Genomic DNA, 17,860 nt, shown 5'->3' with positions numbered 1-17,860 from the left:
ATAGGAAGACTCTCGTAAATTCGATGGATTCACGCCTCAAGTTACAGAAAGAAACTTTTTGGTCACGGTTAAAGTCACCGTGTCATACTTAAAAATCGAAAATTCAAAGAATGAGGACTCGCGTTTCCAATTCTTCCAAGGATTGTATTCCAGTTCTCGGAGCCACCCATGCGTACAGGGCACAGAATGGGAGATCCTTGAACGGGTAGCCCCATAGATCCATCAGAGGTTGACCCGAGCGCGGTGTCCGGGTTGTGCACTCGATCCCCGGTGTATCGCGCGCAGTCACAGAGAGCTGCATTACGTATGGCGATTGCGTCAGGGTGATATCGTCATCGGACAGGGCGAACACGACTTTAGCCTTCTCGGCGTAGGACACGAGAGAGGAGAGCAGAGGTGCGTGTCCCGACACGGCTTGCCCATTAGGTGGACCGCCGCGCCATCAGATTAGATTCCGTTTCGTTCTCAGTTCGTCCGCAACAATGCGGTTGAACCCGCGATGCATCGCCGGAACGACGACGTTCTGGCTAACACGCTTCCTGGATTCGTGAATCTCCGCCCCGACTGGTCCTCGTGACTGCTGGAAGAATCCCTTCGAAGGGACACGCATCTCGCCGAGATCCTCGGACATGGGGGTCGAGGCATTTCAGGGATTCCATAGACCAATCGTAGGTTCTCCGTCGAGACTTTCTGGCGAATCACAGAATCTTGACACTTGGTGGTATTTTAGATACCGAGAAGACTGTCTGGTGGTTTCAGATCGTCACTGGCTTTTAACCCACTCAGGTTTTTATTAGAGCTCGCGTAGTCCATGGTGACGACTCCTACACGCGACATCGGAGGTGTTTGCGCGGTAGCAGGTACCGTAGGCGCTGAACTACGTAGAAATACGTTTATGTGTATGCATAATCTATCCAGCAACGAATGTTCCCGTGTTTAACGATAAGGTGAGAACTTCTAGGTACTAACACGCTACCATTCTACTAGTATACCAGAGTCCAACTAGAGTTCTCTACAGTCCAAGTGTAATCCTCATTTGCCCCTAACAGATCTGTAAGATTCGCGAGCCCCAACGACTTTTCCTCGGTTTAATTCGTCGAGGCACGCGATTCAAAAGAAAAATTCTAGTAATTCTCGATATAATCGTAACACGACACTCACCCCGACAGAGACCTTCCTAAGTCTTCCACTTGGAATCTACCTAGAAAAATCTTAGAGTTCAAGGGTTGGCGTTGTTTCAGCGTGATCGGTAAAAATTCGCGGCTCTCCGAAAGCGGTCCCGACGAAAGGCGTCGCAGATCGATCGTCCCGATTACGTAATCGGGGCTTTCGAAGCGGAGCTGCAAGTCCTCCGCGCTGAAAGATGCTCCTTTGCCCCGGAGGGCACTTAATCTTATCTGCGCCGTGGCTTTTGTCGGCCGGTTGATGCTTTCACGAAGCTTTCTTATCGGTTCGAGCGGCGCGCACGACTCCGGTGCTCGGCTCGCTTCCGCTTCGGCTCGTATCGTCCCGTATCGGCTCGTTTCCACTTTTGTCGTAGTCCCGCGAGAGAACCGGTAGAGAAAATGCGCGCGCTTTTACGCCGCCGATACGCGATATCCGGCACAATATTCCTCTCGCTATCTTCGTCTCCTATTAACGACGTGTTTTTGTCGCCAGGAGATAATTATGTTGGGAACCAACGGATCCCTGCGTTTCGAGACCCTGGAAGCTCATACTAGATGGTGTCTCACTGAAAGTGGACACTGTACTCTAAGGCGCGGTGCAAAAGCACTTTAAAGAGACTAGGTTGAATCGTGTCGAAACGATGAAACAATTTGATAAACGTGTCGAATTCAAATCCAAATCGTTTTTGAATGAATTTCCACGCACAATTTTCCTTTCGTCGAGTGATTCTCAGAAAATCCAGTAAATTATCGTAGAACGAGGAGGCGTGTCCCGATGGGAAGTTTATTCGAGGACTTATAAACGTACACGGGTCGGGGCCCGCATTAATGTATCTGCAGTGAAATCGGTGTCCTCGGAATCGCCGCGGCACGCACTCGATGTTGTCGCGGCTTTTTTCGATTCCCGCATACCGGTTCGGGACACGCTTGCATTTACTCGCGGGTTATCGGCATCGAAACGATCTTTGACGAGCGGACGCGACTCCGCCCTGAGAAAAACTAGTAATTAGCATCGCATCTGCTCGATGACACAAGCGTCACGTTACTCCTGTGATCTGAAAAGGATTAACATCCGACGTGTCGAAAGAAAAAGGGCGGCGCAACGTGTAATTACGAGAAAGTTTGACGACAATGAAGGAAATGGAGTTTTAGGATGGAAGATAAGATCGATCGAGATCGAGGATCGTGGACTTACCTTGGCGTCGTTGTTGATCTCGTACCTCCCTCTCTCTCCTCGTGTCTGGATCGCCCTGCAACACAGAAACGTTTGCATAAGTAATTTACTCTTGCTTTCATCTCATTCATCTCGTACGCGCTAGCTAAATTACTATATAATTACTATTCGAGTGCAGTTGTTTCCAGTTAAAAAAAATCTTTTCTCTTTGTCCTCTTCCCTCGCGCCCACGCCAGGTCTGCCCCTGCGTCGTCCTTTCAGGCGGATACAGTGGTCGTTTTCTCCGCGTCAGACACATGGAAGAGGCCGTACGAGAGGAACTCGGTAATAAAGTCGCGTCTCGTTATAGGATGATACGGCTACCTGGCGGGCAAGGCGCCGTGCAATTACCAAGTTGCATAATTGCGCCATGGCAACAGAGTAAGGAGAAAAAGATGGAAGAGTAAATCAGTCCGCGTGCGCGTACGTCTCTTCCCCGTAATATTACTTTATTAGCGAAATGGGATAATGCCACGGTGTGTGACAAATTGGGAGCAACGCACGCTCGCGTACCAGACGACGGCCGGAAAAGCGATGAATATTCATGGAGACTGAGCGTTAAGGAGAGCTGGGTGTCGGTGGGACCGCTAGAAGCGCGCGCTACACCACCCAGCGAACAAGGCCCTGTTCACACGTTCTCAGCGTCGCGATCATCCTAAAAAATCTGCAGCGACACGATGACGACTGCGTTCACGCCCTTCCCTCGTTCCTACAGATTAACAGATATTGCTTCGAACGTACCACCTATGAGCTCAAAACAGAATGCGAAAAATAAAAGGTAACCGTTTCTTTCGATCGCTGATTGTAACAGTGTGTGAGCGATCAGATAATTACTCTCGACGAAAATTGTATACTCATAACAGGACTTTATTGCGTAACTAGGGAGAATCTCAGTCGAAAGTGTTTCTAATTATCTCGTTCAGTTGTGACGGTGCGAAAAATTGTTCTATACGTAATTGGAATAGTAGCGAAGGGTGCATATGTTGCACGAGAAATCTTCTTTCGAGTGTCATACAAGTAGGAGTTTGATTTATTTTTAGAAGACTCTTTCTTTCTTGTCGTTATTGTGCTCCTCGTTACGAACAAAGAGACGTGTAAGGTGGCACGAACGTAGACAGCGATGCAACGGATACCATGCTACCAGCCAATTTATTAACTTTAATAATAAACGTGATTAAAGTTTCATTCCGTGTCTGTCACGCGTCTCAGTCGCACTCGTTCGATCGTTCCAGCGTTGCTAATTAAAGTAATAAGCTAGGTCAAAGAATTTACCGTGAATCATTACGCGAGCACTATGATTATTTTTTCCTTTCCTCCGTGCGTTGGGCGTCGTTAAAACCGCGTGAAAAAAAGAATGCGTTCAATGTCTTGCTTCGGTAATTATTTATTACAGGCCGTCGTTCGCAAATCCTCGAGAGTTTCATTAATTGCGCGCAGTCCTCGTGCAATTACGTTCGTCGTTTGCAAATGAAAACTCGTCGGTTTCTTCAGGTGTTACGTGCAGTGTGATACGAAAAGATCGTATCAGTTTTTGTTATAGTTATACAATTATTATTGCAATCCGCGTTGTCTTCGTAAAACTGGAAATATCACGCGAAGATTCGACACTGGCTAGAATTAATTAGAATAGCGCGCAAATAGGTTGATTCGAGCACGCTGTGGCAATATGTAATTAGTTAAACCAGTCGTAACGAACATGAATTTCTGAATGGGCAATGTTCGACTATCGATCATTCGATCGGTGGACACGCGAACTGAAATGTCCTAATTGATCAGGAAACGAGGCGCGAACGCGTCAGAGTTTATAAATACGATTAAGCAATTACTTAACGCTTAATTACCCCATCCGAGTAGTTATTATCTCTCGGAACGAATCGATGGCTAGGCGTGTTTCTTTCGTCGCTTACGCAGTTTGCACTCAACGTTCAAGCTAAAACGCTATACGAACGATTGCTCGATACAGCTCGGTAGACAATTAATAGGAAGACATTTAATAAACGATCTCGCCAGCGCCCGAGCCGTGTTGAATTTTCATCGAACGTCCAAACTAATTCACCGTCCAGCCGTACTATATTACAACATTACTTTGTACCGTAATACAAGTCGATGTTGCCCGATTAACATCCGAGATTACAGGCAGGCTCCTTACGCCAATGAATGTACTTAGGCGGTGAGAAACGATCGAGGCTCGCGTAGATAACGGCGACAACGCTGGCGACGAGCAAGACTACGATTACGGAGTCCTTTGTCCCCGTGTACGACGCTGGCGGTATCTCCCAGGTGTGTTTACTCGCTTCTTTAATAACAGTTGGCATTTCGAACGGTTATTTAGCTTGTTCGAGGCTTGGCAATTATACTTTTTCGATGGAATAACTGTTTAATAAAAAAAGGTGTTCGTATACTTTTGGTGATAATAAAATAACGAGGCTAAAATAAGATGGAAATCAAGAACGATGAAAGTACATTCAAGGCTCCCACTTTTGAGATATTAATCACCGAAGATGCGCTTGGCAGTTGTCTGGCGCGAGGGTCTCATACTACTGCCGCAGTGCAGGCATCAGGCAGCGGTAGTAGTACGAGTCCCTCGTGTCAGACACCTACCAAACGTATCTTTGTCAATTACCTCGAAACTGAAGTTTCAAACGTATCTTCATCGTCGTTAACTTACGTCTTATTTTGTCATTTTATTTATCGAACTGTTACTTTGTCGTTTAACGTTTACTTGGAGTATTCTCGAGTCGAGACTCGTACCCATCGCTAGTACTCTCTCAGGAGAGCCTCTTTCTTTACGACTGGAGGCGACCGTCGCGCTAGAAAGGTCGCGCGCGACCAGGCTGTCCTCTCGCTTCTATCGGTCGTTGGTGTAATTAAAAGAATGCTCTGTGTGTCACACCGTCGCGAATATCCGCGAGTTTACGACGCGGCCGCACGCAAGGGGGCGCGATAACTCCGCGCGAAAATGCCTACGTGCTAATATTACGATGGCGAACGGTGCTTGGGCAAATGCGGATCACCCACGCCTCGCGATTCCTTGGACACTTTTGCCCGTTAGATTAGTCTGTGACTTGACGCGACTCTGTAATCTCTAAACGTTGCGTGTGGTATACCAACGAACGGGAAACAATTGTCACACAATTGTCTAGCTTATCGCAATCGCTGTGTTATTCACATTATTGTAGAATTTAGTCGCGCAGTTTGACTTTTTTACACCGATATTTCTTTTTCGCGCTCTGGATACAAATCGAACTCTTGCACTCTTCCAATCACATCTCCCTTTTACTCTATATTGGAACGAGTATTCGACGTTTACTCCCAAGATCTGATTCGCTGCGAAAGGCGGTGCGATTCATCACGAGCGCGCATCGAGCGTCAAATCGACAGCCTCGGTTCACGCGTACGGTCGCGGTTCCGCGCTGTCTCGGCCGTTAGACGTCGGTCGGGAATCGTTTAATTATTTGAGCCGGCGACGCGGAACCGGCGAGCGGCAAATATTTCTCGTCGTTGCCTTTCCAGGAGGACGAAACGGCCAGGCGTGGGAGACGTGGCTTTGCGAGCAGATATCGTAGATTAGACGAGGGGGCAACGGACGCAGGCCAGCGACGCCGATGGTCCATTGATAAGATTGTCAGCGAAGGGAAGTCGATGGCCGATCAATTAAGGAAATCCTCGCCTGCATGCAGAAACGCAGCGCGGCCCCCGTTGCTCGGCTGGCTCCGTATTTATGGTATCTGTCCGAGGCTGCGGCTATAACCGTCAGTTTGTTTGTTATAAAACAAGCCGCTGGCTTTCGCACATTGTCCGCCGCGAGATAATCGACCGCCCCGTCTCTCCGCCGCCCTGTTATTAATGCGTAATTGAATGTTGCGATTCATTACCCGGACGTTATATTTCAAGTCCCTGTCTCACGAACGACGTTCAGCCTCGTGCTTTCGCGCTCTCGCGTCCCTAGCCTTCGTTAACAAACTCTTTGCTCCTTTCCTCCCGAGCGATCCGCTTCTTCGTGTTCCTTTTGGCAAATTATTGCGTTTAAATTGTCGGCGTTCGTGGTATTTGCCTCGGCGTCTGCCAACCTCGCGTAGAATTCGTTGCAACGATTCTTCATTTAACCAATGTAATTCATTCGGACTAATAAGAGGAGTTGCGAATGTTCAAAGTTCAAATTTAATAGGTTAAACTTTAATACAAAGAACGGTGTTCATGGACACTGTTCACCCTTTGGCAGTCTTTTCCTTGATTTTTCTTTACTTTTTTTAACATGGATATCTTTTATACCAGCTTCGAAAGCTCTACTGGCTGAAATTTTAATAGTGAAGATTTTTTCCATCATCGAGAAACGTGTTTGCCCTTAATCATCGTCCAGCATTTTTATTTTTCGTTTTGGTAGATTTTGCTCTTTAAAATATAAACCCCCGAACTAATTTCAAAGTAAGCCTTCGAGCCATACGTAGCCCGTCGATTTTCCCGCTTTCGTTAATCTTTCATTATTCAAGGGTCGAGCGAGTCAAGATAATGAGTAGTAACGTTATTATAGAATGTAGACGAGCGTGTAATGAAATCTTTTTTATTCGTAGATCAATTTTTTTTTTGCCGTAGAATATTATAGGAAGAAGCGAGGAAAAGGAAATTTCAAGGTGGGCGTTGAAGATTCATTATATATTCTAGTGAAATTGAAAACGGGTTCCAAAAGTAGAAGAAGCCACCTGTGAGAAGGTGCTGAGAGCTATAACTGACATAAAACTCGAGACATAGTGACATCTGTAGCAGAATGCTGCGTTCGAACGTCCTTTTTTGCTGTTATCAAATTCACGTCGACCAGCAAGAACTGCAATCTAAACACTCCCAAGGCACCTGCCATCCTTCCAGAAGACTGATTCCTCTGGATTCCTTGGGACTTTCGCGCATCGAAGAATGATGCTGACGACTGAGCGACGTCCCCCGTCGTTCGGACGCGTTCCTCTTCCGTCGTTCGCGTAATCTCTCGCCGAGCAAATTGCGTCGCGAGTCGCCTCGCGTAAGTAGCTTTTTTCCCAGCCGGTTCCGAAGCACACGATGCCTCGACAAGCTCGTGGATCTCCGCGTTACAGTTATGTTTAACGCCGGCCAGCGAAACATAGTGCCGCGAGTCACGCAGCATCTCGCCGCTGTCAGCCGCGGGAGACTTACTCTGGTAATTAACCGGTAATGAGCTATGGCCGCTGGAGAGTGGATAAATAAAGTCTTGCGGACGATACTAGAAAACCGTCGAGGAGAAACGGAGAAAGAGCTCTAATGGAATATAAATCTTTAAGGGATGCGGGGGTGGAGCGCATTCGTTGCGCTATATTATCTGTTTTGACCTGAATAAGTGTACTGCTAGGATGCATTGCGGAAGTTACGGATTGTTGTTTGCTTTAAGACTTGCGAAGATATTTGGTTCCTCAAAAGCAGACCGAATCTGTGATTAACCAAATATTTGACGGACATCGTACGAAAAGAAGGTTTGCGTCGACGATTCTGGGCAAACCTGTCCGTTCCGCGTGCATTATGTAGCCAGATAGGCATGCATAACCCTACCCTGTAATCCATGGATTATAGCCCTGCAGAGCGTATCATCTTCTAATGCCTCTGCACTCGATACTCGCTCGACACTTTCCCAAACAGTATTTTCGCACGGCTTGGCGAACACCAACCCTACCCTCTATTACATTTGAATAATTTCTCGATATCGATGTGCACAGCAACGGAACACAGGACCCTCTGGTGGTGTTTAGACGTTCTAAACGTTGAACCTCACGGCACTTAAACTCGAGTGCTCGTCGAGTGTGAAAATTCTACGAGAGCATTCGACGAGTAGCTTCGAGCGTTCGTCACGAATAGTTTATGGGTTTTTTTGTTGGTTAGAAATATACTGTGGGATGATTCTCACTGTTTTCTTTCGAGATTCCTCGCAGTTTGTCACAACGAGGCGAGTTGAACTGTTCGTGGCCGTTTCCTAGCGCGGCGAGCCATCAACGACGCCCTTTTCCAGGGGAATGATACGGCAGAGACAGTACTTCGAGCGCAGAGAATCGTTTCCGTGTTTGTTGGGACCACCGGCGAGAGGATTATCTCGGAATGGCACTAGTCGTCCTGTACAGCCGCGGTATTGGCTCGCGTAGTCGGCTTTGACAACGGTAAATGGCTAGTCGAGGCTGATAACGCGAACCTATATACCCGCTATCTAGCGAAATGCTTATCGGACCAGGATACCGTTCCGACGAGGAAGATCTGGTTAGCTACTTCGTGTTGCGGCGTACACGGTTCTTGGATAACCGTAAAATTGGGCGATTAACGCGTTACCGGTGGTGCCGGGGGCGCCTTTGGTGCAGTTCAAGCCATAAAGAAACGTCATTCGTTTACCCGATCGCGATGGAATTTGTACAGGGAGTACTGCGCGATTCGAACAAATCCTTCCTCGTCGGAGGAACATTGTAATTAGGACGTTTATGCAAATTCATATTTTTACACCTGGGGAAATTAGATTTAAATGAAAGTATATATTTATTCATTTATAAGGGGGATCGAAATGTAATCAACATGTCTTCGACTTGGAAAAGTATTTCATTGAAAAAATCGTCTTCTAAACAAACGCGCAATATTTTCATATCATCCTCCTAGATTTTCAGTTGCGATACATTCATAAATGCCCGTAGTTCAGTAATAATATATTCATCCTCAGCATTTAGATCCCTAAAGTAATATCGCAGTAAGCATCGACTCCTGGATCTGTTCCGTGTAAATTACTCAGGGAATCCGAACGAGTACCCACCGCACAGCCACCGAGACTGACAGGGTCTTTTGCCGCGAGATAGAGGATATCAGCGCTGAGGGCAGACCGCGTAAAAGAAGTTGCCATTCTCGTTCGCCAGTTTAGTCTCGGTTCATTCGATACTGTAATGTCGTCATCGGTGGGTAATGACTGGGATCGTGGACCGAGCCGGATGGTTAAGGCGAGCGCGTGGATTGATAGTTTGCAGTTGGAAAACGAGTGTTCTCCTCCTGCTCTGCCCTGCGGGACGGAATCGTCGAACCGCCGTTCTCTCACGGCCCCGAGAACGACGCGACACTTGAACGTCTAGCGTAATAGATCCAGTGCCCGGCAATCTCCTGCTAATAACCATTCGGTCTTTGCCCTTTCGTGGACCACCAGCCGCAAAATCATCGACGCGCGAGTCGCGTGGAAAGGCCTCGCGACGAAGCATCTGCCTCAGGTGGAAGGTCTCCCCTCTTGGGATCAGGAATTGTCAACCTCTCGCGACTAGGAATTTATGTCTCTCGCTTGACTTTAAAGGTGACTGACTCTCTCGTTGAAGAGACAGAGAGATCGGCTTGGGTCTCGCTGCACGTGCGATTTCCTCGATTAAAACTGCGTTTCGTGGGTGAGAAAAGGTCGAGCGTCGGCTGGGATTTCTTCAGGGGTATCTTTCTTTCGAAATCCTAAAAATTAACCGGAGATTTATGCGTGAGAAAATTATTGGACATTGCAGTTTAACACTTTGTGCGTTTGCATATTTATTTATCTCTTGCAATTCATTTTGTCGAAGTAGGCACTCTTTCAAATGAGATCGTAAACCTTTCGATAGACTGCTCTCAAGATTGGAAGTTCGAAGAATACGCAAAAAAAGAGAAGCAATTTACTGGTATCTCTAAACTAGACAAGCCACTTGACCAACTTGATTCGGTTGTTCGCGCGAATATAAAGGGAATCGGTATATTTGCTTTATATGTTCGTGTTGAATTATCAGTAAACCACGGCACAAAACAGACAACGGTGAACAGCGCGAGGTGCACGAGAGGATTTCCCGAATCATTGAAAAGCGAAGAAGCACGCTAAACAAATTAAGCCGCGCGGCAAACTGGCTAAACGAATCAGGGCCAATTATCGGGGAATGGGAAACGAGAATTGGCACTCATTTCCCAGGTACAAAGTGGCCGATTATAGGAGCGTTTCCGCGCATAGTCTATCACCGTACAGGATCGTGGAAATTTCTGCTCGAAGCAGGCTCGATAATTCTCACCGCGACGGGGAAAGAGCAGCGTCCAGGTCGTTTCGCGATTCATGGGGAGCAAACGCGGGTTTCGCGCGCATACATCTTCCCCCGGGGGATATTACGGGGACGTCCGAAGGAAATCGTCGAGGAGGAATCCCGTGCACTGACATTCCGCTCCGTGCGTGCAGCCACGCTTGGTATTTCGCGCATACCGCGCGATAGAGGCCTCTGGCTGCTCGATCGGGCGGTAGCCCTCCCTCGTTTTTTCCCTGTGAATGCAAATTGCCACCTGTTCGGGGCGCAGCGAGCTCGTGAGGTGAGCTCGAGGCGTGTCCTTCCTGGCTAGGCGATTACGAAGGAACTGACAAAGTAGCGGATGATAGGAATAGGCGAATCTGGTATTGGCTACCTGGTCAGAGGCACCGCGAGGGTGAACGGACTTGGAGAACGATGACTATGAATTATAATAGCCACGCGATGAGTGTGAACGATAAGTCGCGGACTGTTAATTGCGTTCGTGGTAGAGTCTACTGGATCCAACGTAGACCAAGCGTTCTGCTCGAGAGTTTGGTTGGGAGAGTTAAGACGAAACGCCATCGGTACCGCTACTCGCTGAAATAGAGCGAAGTCGACTACCAATAGCGTCATATTTCACCTTCGACTCCGTTAACTCTCTTATCGATCTGAATTTTCTACAGAAGACGTGCGCGTACTCAGGGACACACCTCGAGTGTCGGCAACCGTTTGAAACGTCAGGTCTGGAAACGGTGGACTCCAGCAGAGCCTCCGCTCGCGAATCCTGACCTCCAAAAGAAAACAAACGTCAGCGCAGAAACGGAGCCGTTCTCTTAATCGCTGCGTCCACGATGGCAAGCCGACCGCGACGTCAGCTTTTCAAAGAAACAGATGTCTGGACGAAAGCGCGCGAGTGGCTAATTGACTAACGAGGCATTCGCGGCTCGTACACGTCGTTCATCAGCCGTCACCGAAGGAACCGAGGAAATATCGAGAGGTTAGCGGGAGACGAGCTGGAAAAAAAGGAGCTATACGTCGTTGGACGAAGCGAGAGGAAAGATGGCCGCGATCGGAGAAAAGAGGACCGCCGATCCTGTTCCCCGCGCGTTAGTCCTTGCCGCGAAGAGTAGCGCACCGCTGGGCACGCTCGTTATATTGGTTTTAATGCCGGTCCGCCGGTAATCGAGCCGGGCATCCTTTATCATCGGCGAAAAAAATGGCCATTTAATCACGGCGTTTCCCGACGTGGGGTCCAGGACCCCCCTCCGCTTCGCCGCCCCGTGAACCTTCCCGATATTAATGGCGAACGGTTTGACCGCGTAATATGAGGAATCGTTGGCGCGCGCGTATAATATCACTCGGCCGTGCCAAGCCACCAGAGAGGTACACGCATGTAACACGGCCGAGCATGACAAATTAATCGTCTACTTGACCGGCCACTCGACGGTGCACCGACTCCTACAGTCCTCCTCAGGGATGGTAGCCCTAGAAAACCGCTGGTAGCAGCTCGGGGAATTTTCTGAGACAACCGTTTACGCGTGCGACCGAATAGCTACACGGTTGGCCGTCTGTCTCATGGTAACTCGGACCGCAAAAGGCGAAGACAGGCTCTGCCGAGCAGCTTCACCGACTAGCCTACTAACTCGTCGAAGATGGCACGAACTTCTGGCATGTTTCCCCCGCTTTCCGAGGATTTTTTCGCGCCATTCCTTGCTGACGGTAAAAGGTAAAACAGGAATTGCTACCAGTGGCACTGTTACAGTAACGCGAAGAAAACTAGCGAGGCGATACCAACGATGCCAACAACTTAATCTAAAGGAGATTGAGTCATTCGTACCAATAGTCGAATTTATCAAAATTTCGAAAAGCATGGAGTGAGCGTCCAAGGTGTCCCTGTTAGCAGCGATCAGCTGCGAAGAGGACACAGTGGTCGAGCAGCGCTGTAGCGATCGCGGTCGTGCAAGCCCGTTACGAAGTCGGCAATTATCGAGGAGGAGTGGCCCTGGCCGACCTCTTTGAAAACCGCGCGTTATTCGATGTCCTCTCGCGTCACGATGGATGCACCCGCGGTATGCGAGTGCCGGTTGGGATGAGGGGGGGATGTCACGGGGACTGACTTGCTCGGGTCCCGCGGGAGGTTAATTTCCCTCGATAAGATCGTACGAGCGGATTACGCCAAGGAACACGGCCGAACACCTGTAACGAACGTGATTTTCTTGCGCGTTCCGTCGAACGGTCCATTCGGCCGTGTCCGGGTTTTCCCCTCTGGCGGTGCCGCCATCCGTCTCTTTCTCGCGTTGCTCTCTCGTTATCTGGACGACTGTCGGTAAGCCTCGTTACGGGATCCGGGCGACGGGATTCTTTTTTGGGAAGCTAGATTCCAGGTCGGGTGAACGGGGTTAACGACAGGGGCGTAGTCCAGGAATACGCGATGGGTATTCATCTATTACGACTCGATCGTACACGTTCGAACCAGCGAGGACTGCCGCCGCCGATTAATAAAGGTCTCGATGCATCCGCTATAGAGGCAGTTGCGCGTCGAGGAATTTCCTGAGAGCAGCGAACAGGTGAACTTTCGTCACCTTCGCTCCTCTGGCAATGTATAACAGTTTCTTCTGGGTTGTCACCGTTTCTTTCTGTGTAGTTAGTCGCATTACCCTAGAAATATAGAAAAACGATTGCAAGGCTCTAATGTTACCCACCTGTCAGAAACAAAAACTAAATTTTAAAACATCGAATGTTCCGTCAAGTGGAGATTCGATGTGCCAAATAATCCGTGAAGTCAACGCAGTGCATTTAGTCCACATACCAACGATGGTAAATGGGAAACGTGTGTACATTCAAATTGATACACTCTCCACACCCATATAAGTACGTATCCAATTGGATGCACACGCGTGAAACGAATAAAAATTCCCGATTTGTTTGCAATCGTGTTCGTGATACAGTCGCATGCAAATGAAGGAGGAATTCTACCTTCACCTCAGGCTTCGGAACATCTCCTTCTACACCTAGTCGGGTGACCACAGTTGTCGCAGACGCTTTCGCAAGCGAGCATGCAATCTTGCATGACTTCTATTAATTGCACGGATTCCTCTGGTTCTATCGTTTCAAGTTCCCACGAGGACTTTGCCGATACGAAGCTCTTGATTGGCTCATCAACGCCGTAGCATCCTTCCTGCATCATAGAGGAACTTCTTTCCGAGTCATTAGCTGAATCTTCAAACCGCGATAAATGCTGCTACACCAGAAGATGTTGCTTCCTCGTTTCGATATATGCAAATTGCAAACAAAACCGTTCACTGTGCGTAGTAGCATTCTGCTCGATGCTTTCGTTCAGCAATTCTTACGTAACTCGAAGGTATTGTTAACTTTGTACTTGCATCATCAGGGATTGATGATTTTGTACATTATAGTTCAGGCGTGGACTAAATTGTTGATTAATGCCTCTGCTCCGAGTTTCGTCATTTTCGCCATCTCCTGTGCTATCCAAGGGAAGGTTGGCGAAGGGAAACTCTTTTCAGGAGAATGTTTGCACATTAGTCGCGTCAGCCCCGGGTGGTTGCCTAACGACTCCGCATAACAGTCAGTTCCTCGATCCTACAACCTGATCTTTGGTCTAATGTTTTCTTAGCTATCCAATCTAATAGGCAGCAAGATGTATTCCCCTATTATTACAGAATCAGAACATTTGCAAATCCCTAACGAAGTCAGTTACAACGTTGCTGGACTATCAGGACTCGAAGTGTTAACCCATAATGCCTCGAGTACGTCTTCCACATCCAAAGTTTGGCGTTGTACTCCTTTCAGATACGCGATCCGTAACTGCAGGTTCCATGAAACCGCAGGAAGGTCACGGCAGCCATGCGTCAAACATGCCAAATGCGATCTAACATACTCGCAGCTCCTGGCGTCGCGTTTTTTTGGCGGTTAATAACACGGCGGTGTGGTGTCGAAGTCACGCGATCAGCAGATACGCGGAAAAGGAGGTATTCGTTGGAAAATCCGACCACCCGTAGCGATTTCGAGTAGGCGTTGCAACGGTGTTCGGCCAACCGAGAATAAAATAGTGTGGGAGAGCCAGTGCCTCGCGAGAGTCGTCGCCCCGCTCGAAAGAAACACTTTCTCCGCTCGCTGGCCAATCCCGAGGACACCGCGCGACCCAGTTCACCAGCCAGGTATCTTCGACGCTCCAGTTCCGTGGTTTTTCATCCTCCTTGATGCGCGGATTGCGTATCCCGTTCGTTAACGACGCCTTCAGGCATCTATTATGCCAACTCGATGGTAGAAACAGAGCCACAGCTTCGGGGTTCTATGCAGAGTGAGGGAAATGCCGAGGACAGTGTTTGGGTGATGATCTAGACAATCGCTATCCTAGTCGAAAGAGAGTTCAGCCCGTTAAGAAATCCGCCTCGAAATCACTTGAAAGCCGCATAAATAATCAGCGACCCAGAAAATTGAAACGAGACCGCAGAAGAGCAGATCTTAATTAAATTGAAAATAAGAGAGGAAGAAGCGGTGCGTCACGGCAAGGATTTCGCCTCGCTGTTCCTTTTGTCTGAACGGATCGCTGCTCGAAGCGGTCGAGCTGAGAGTGCCAACGATTAATAACTCGATACACACGTACACGCGCATACGTAGAAGGAAGATCACTCGTGCTCGCCATTAGTCTCGGTCGCGTTCTTATCTGGCTGTGGTCTTTACTAGGCGGTCACGATTTGGGAGACACTAGTGTGCAATCGACCGTGTAATTTACTAGGAATCAGCGTCAATTTAGCGATATCCAGGATCGTCGTCGCGTCGTCTTATCTAATTTCTACTCTCGACAAAATTAGTCTCCGTTAGAGTCCTGATGAGAGGCAAATAGAGTACTGGGGAACGGTGAGATTATTCTGGCGAAGATGATACGTGGGATTAAAATATCGTTATAAGGAAGAAGCTTTGATATTATGTTTGCGACTTTGTTATTATCATCATCGATACTCTTCTGTTTGCCTAAATTAATCATCATTTTACCTGTTAGTTATTTAGATGCATCTCAGTCAATAGCCTAGAATCAGTGCAATTTGTAGGTTATTTTGGAGTCAGATGGCGAAAATAATTGAATACTTTCAGATTATTAACCGTAATTGCAACTTCCATGAAGTTGAGCGTCACGCGTTATCAGGGTGTACCAATTATTTCACTCCCCTCGGTAGATACACGGCGCAATACGAATTACTGGATAGTTATAAGCAGCGATACTATCATTAAATCCTTCTACCACTATCGCATACGGATTAAAACTCAGTTATCGGAAGTTTAGTATGGGAAAGCCAAGCGGATTCATGAATCGCGAGCCGCCATCGTAATCGGCTGGAACCCGATGAGCGTTGTCTCGTCGTAATGGCCGTTGCGCAATTATCCGACTAACATGTTTTGAAATGCACGCGAACGCTGTACCGCTCGTTTGATGGATGCTTGGACGATAGTTGTCCTCGTCGAAGGGAAATTAATCAGAAATTTATCGAAACGTCTAATAAAGGTAGATGGAACACTTGGAATGTCATTGCTGGTAGATACAAGATAAAATTGCATTTACCTTATAACTGTTCGACGAAAGAAAATGTTGAGAGTAAATCGCCACACCGTTTCCACTTGTCTATTATTAGGATAAAATTTTGCCCATCGTCGAAGCGATTTTCTCCCGCGAGAGTCTGCTCTATTAATAAGTTACTAATGGAATCCCGACTTACGTGGGCGAACCGATAAATTACCTCGGTAAAAGCGTACCGACAGGTTGCAGCGCAGTGCTGCAACACCTACAAGAGATTTAGATGCAATTAACGCGCGCGGTGAGCGACAGTTTCTGGGCCGAGTGCGTGGACGTGCACCAACTAATTACGACATTCGATTCTCCAGAAGAATCGTCCCGCGGTTTTCGCATACTTTTGCGAGAAGATCACCTTTTCGGAGTAACGTTAATTACGTTCTGGTCGAGGGATTTCTGGTGAAGCGAGATGACAGAAATAATTAATCGTGAAAATAATTGGAAGCTTATTTGGTAACTACCATTACAACGAAATGTGGGATATTGGGACATCATTTCACTTTTCGTTACTTCACTCTAGTGAAAGTAATTCAGACATTTCAGACAATCATTTCCAACGCGCATGAAAATCAGGCAATTTAAAAACAACTCGGAAGGGTCCTTCTTTGTTGCGAACAAAGGGACCACTTACGGCTGATGAATCCAATTACGGCTGCGAATTCATTCGCTACTTGTAATTGTCATAATAAGGACGATATTGTTGCCGCGCGTCAATTACGCTCGAACACGCGTGACGCGCGTGCGAATACGCTGAGGTGTAATCGGCGGCTGTCATGCAACGTCGACGGCTCACGTAACCCATCAGCCATCCTCTTCAAATCGGACGTATCGCGATTTCTGGATTTGCATTGGAGACTAGGCGAGTCAGCCAATGTTCTCCGCTAATGGAATTATCGTTTGGCTATGGTTTCAACCCTTAATGGTACCTTCTTAAGGGTACATACAAAAAAGATATCTGGAATCGTAAAATCTTAAAATATAATTTTCAAGAAGTTTTATGATAACCGCATTTGCTGTTAGAGTAACAGTGAGCTGGATATGGTAGATTTGGTATGTCAAAGATATTCAACGCTTGCCAGCTACACCTGAATCGATCATCCGTGGTTGGCGGTCTAAATTCTCGATCTGACGCAACGATGCATCGCGGAAAGCCGTGGAAATAGCGGACTAAACGGCAGCCAGTTCGCATAGGGAAATAGATTACGTGCTCGCGGTAAGATCATGGCGGCGACGAAGCCGGAAGACTCGCGCGGTTCGGAGGGCAAATTACGCGTTTACGCCGCGCCTTATACGATACCCAGGGCCCCCTGGTCCGATGGCCTGTCTACTCGGATTGTAAAATTCCCTCGACTTCAGTCAGCGTCGCGGTTTAATCCGACGCAACGCGCCCCATGCGCGTCTCGCATCGCTATCTTAATAAACCGCAGATATACGGTAATCTTTCGACTTATACGCCAGTACGAAACAAACATTAAACCTCGCATGGTAGCCTGCGAGAGTCCTGGTCGATTTACGATCGCTGCCGTCTCATCGAATCCGACGTTAATAAGTTGCGCACGGATAACGGCGTTCCGAGGATTCCAATGAGAGATTAAGACCGGCCTTCGTTGATCCGCGATAAACTTTGCCTCCGTTAACCTTCCCTCGAACGATTTAGATAAGTATCGTGCGATTTTTGAGTTTTTCGATGGCGAATGCTCGTGGTATTCAGTGGACAGTTTTAACTTTGATGCTTGCGACAATTTTTTATACGATGTACTATCCCGCCACTGTGGTTGGCCATCGTTCGAACCCCTTGTAAAGAGCCACAGAGGCGGTAACGAGCCAGCGGTGAGCCGAAAGGATAACGAAGACGAGTCGCAGTTGA

The 17,860-nt window shown here is 47.8% G+C and overlaps 1 protein-coding gene across 1 annotated transcript in view; it reads right to left on the bottom strand.

Annotated features, from left to right (window-relative positions):
• Positions 1–17,860, bottom strand: part of LOC128885570 (uncharacterized) — a 143,449-nt gene that overhangs the window by 35,522 nt on the left and 90,067 nt on the right. The window contains exon 4 of the mRNA XM_054139669.1: positions 2,362–2,416. Coding sequence (XP_053995644.1) covers positions 2,362–2,416 — 55 coding nt within the window. The remainder of the gene's footprint in view (positions 1–2,361; positions 2,417–17,860) is intronic.

The sequence above is a fragment of the Hylaeus anthracinus genome, unplaced genomic scaffold (genome assembly GCF_026225885.1).
Source record: "Hylaeus anthracinus isolate JK02 unplaced genomic scaffold, UHH_iyHylAnth1.0_haploid 11981, whole genome shotgun sequence".
In the NCBI taxonomy this organism is placed as follows: domain Eukaryota; kingdom Metazoa; phylum Arthropoda; class Insecta; order Hymenoptera; family Colletidae; genus Hylaeus; species Hylaeus anthracinus.
The sequence above is the reverse complement of the archived record's forward strand: the minus strand, read 5'-3'. Positions and strand labels throughout refer to the sequence as shown.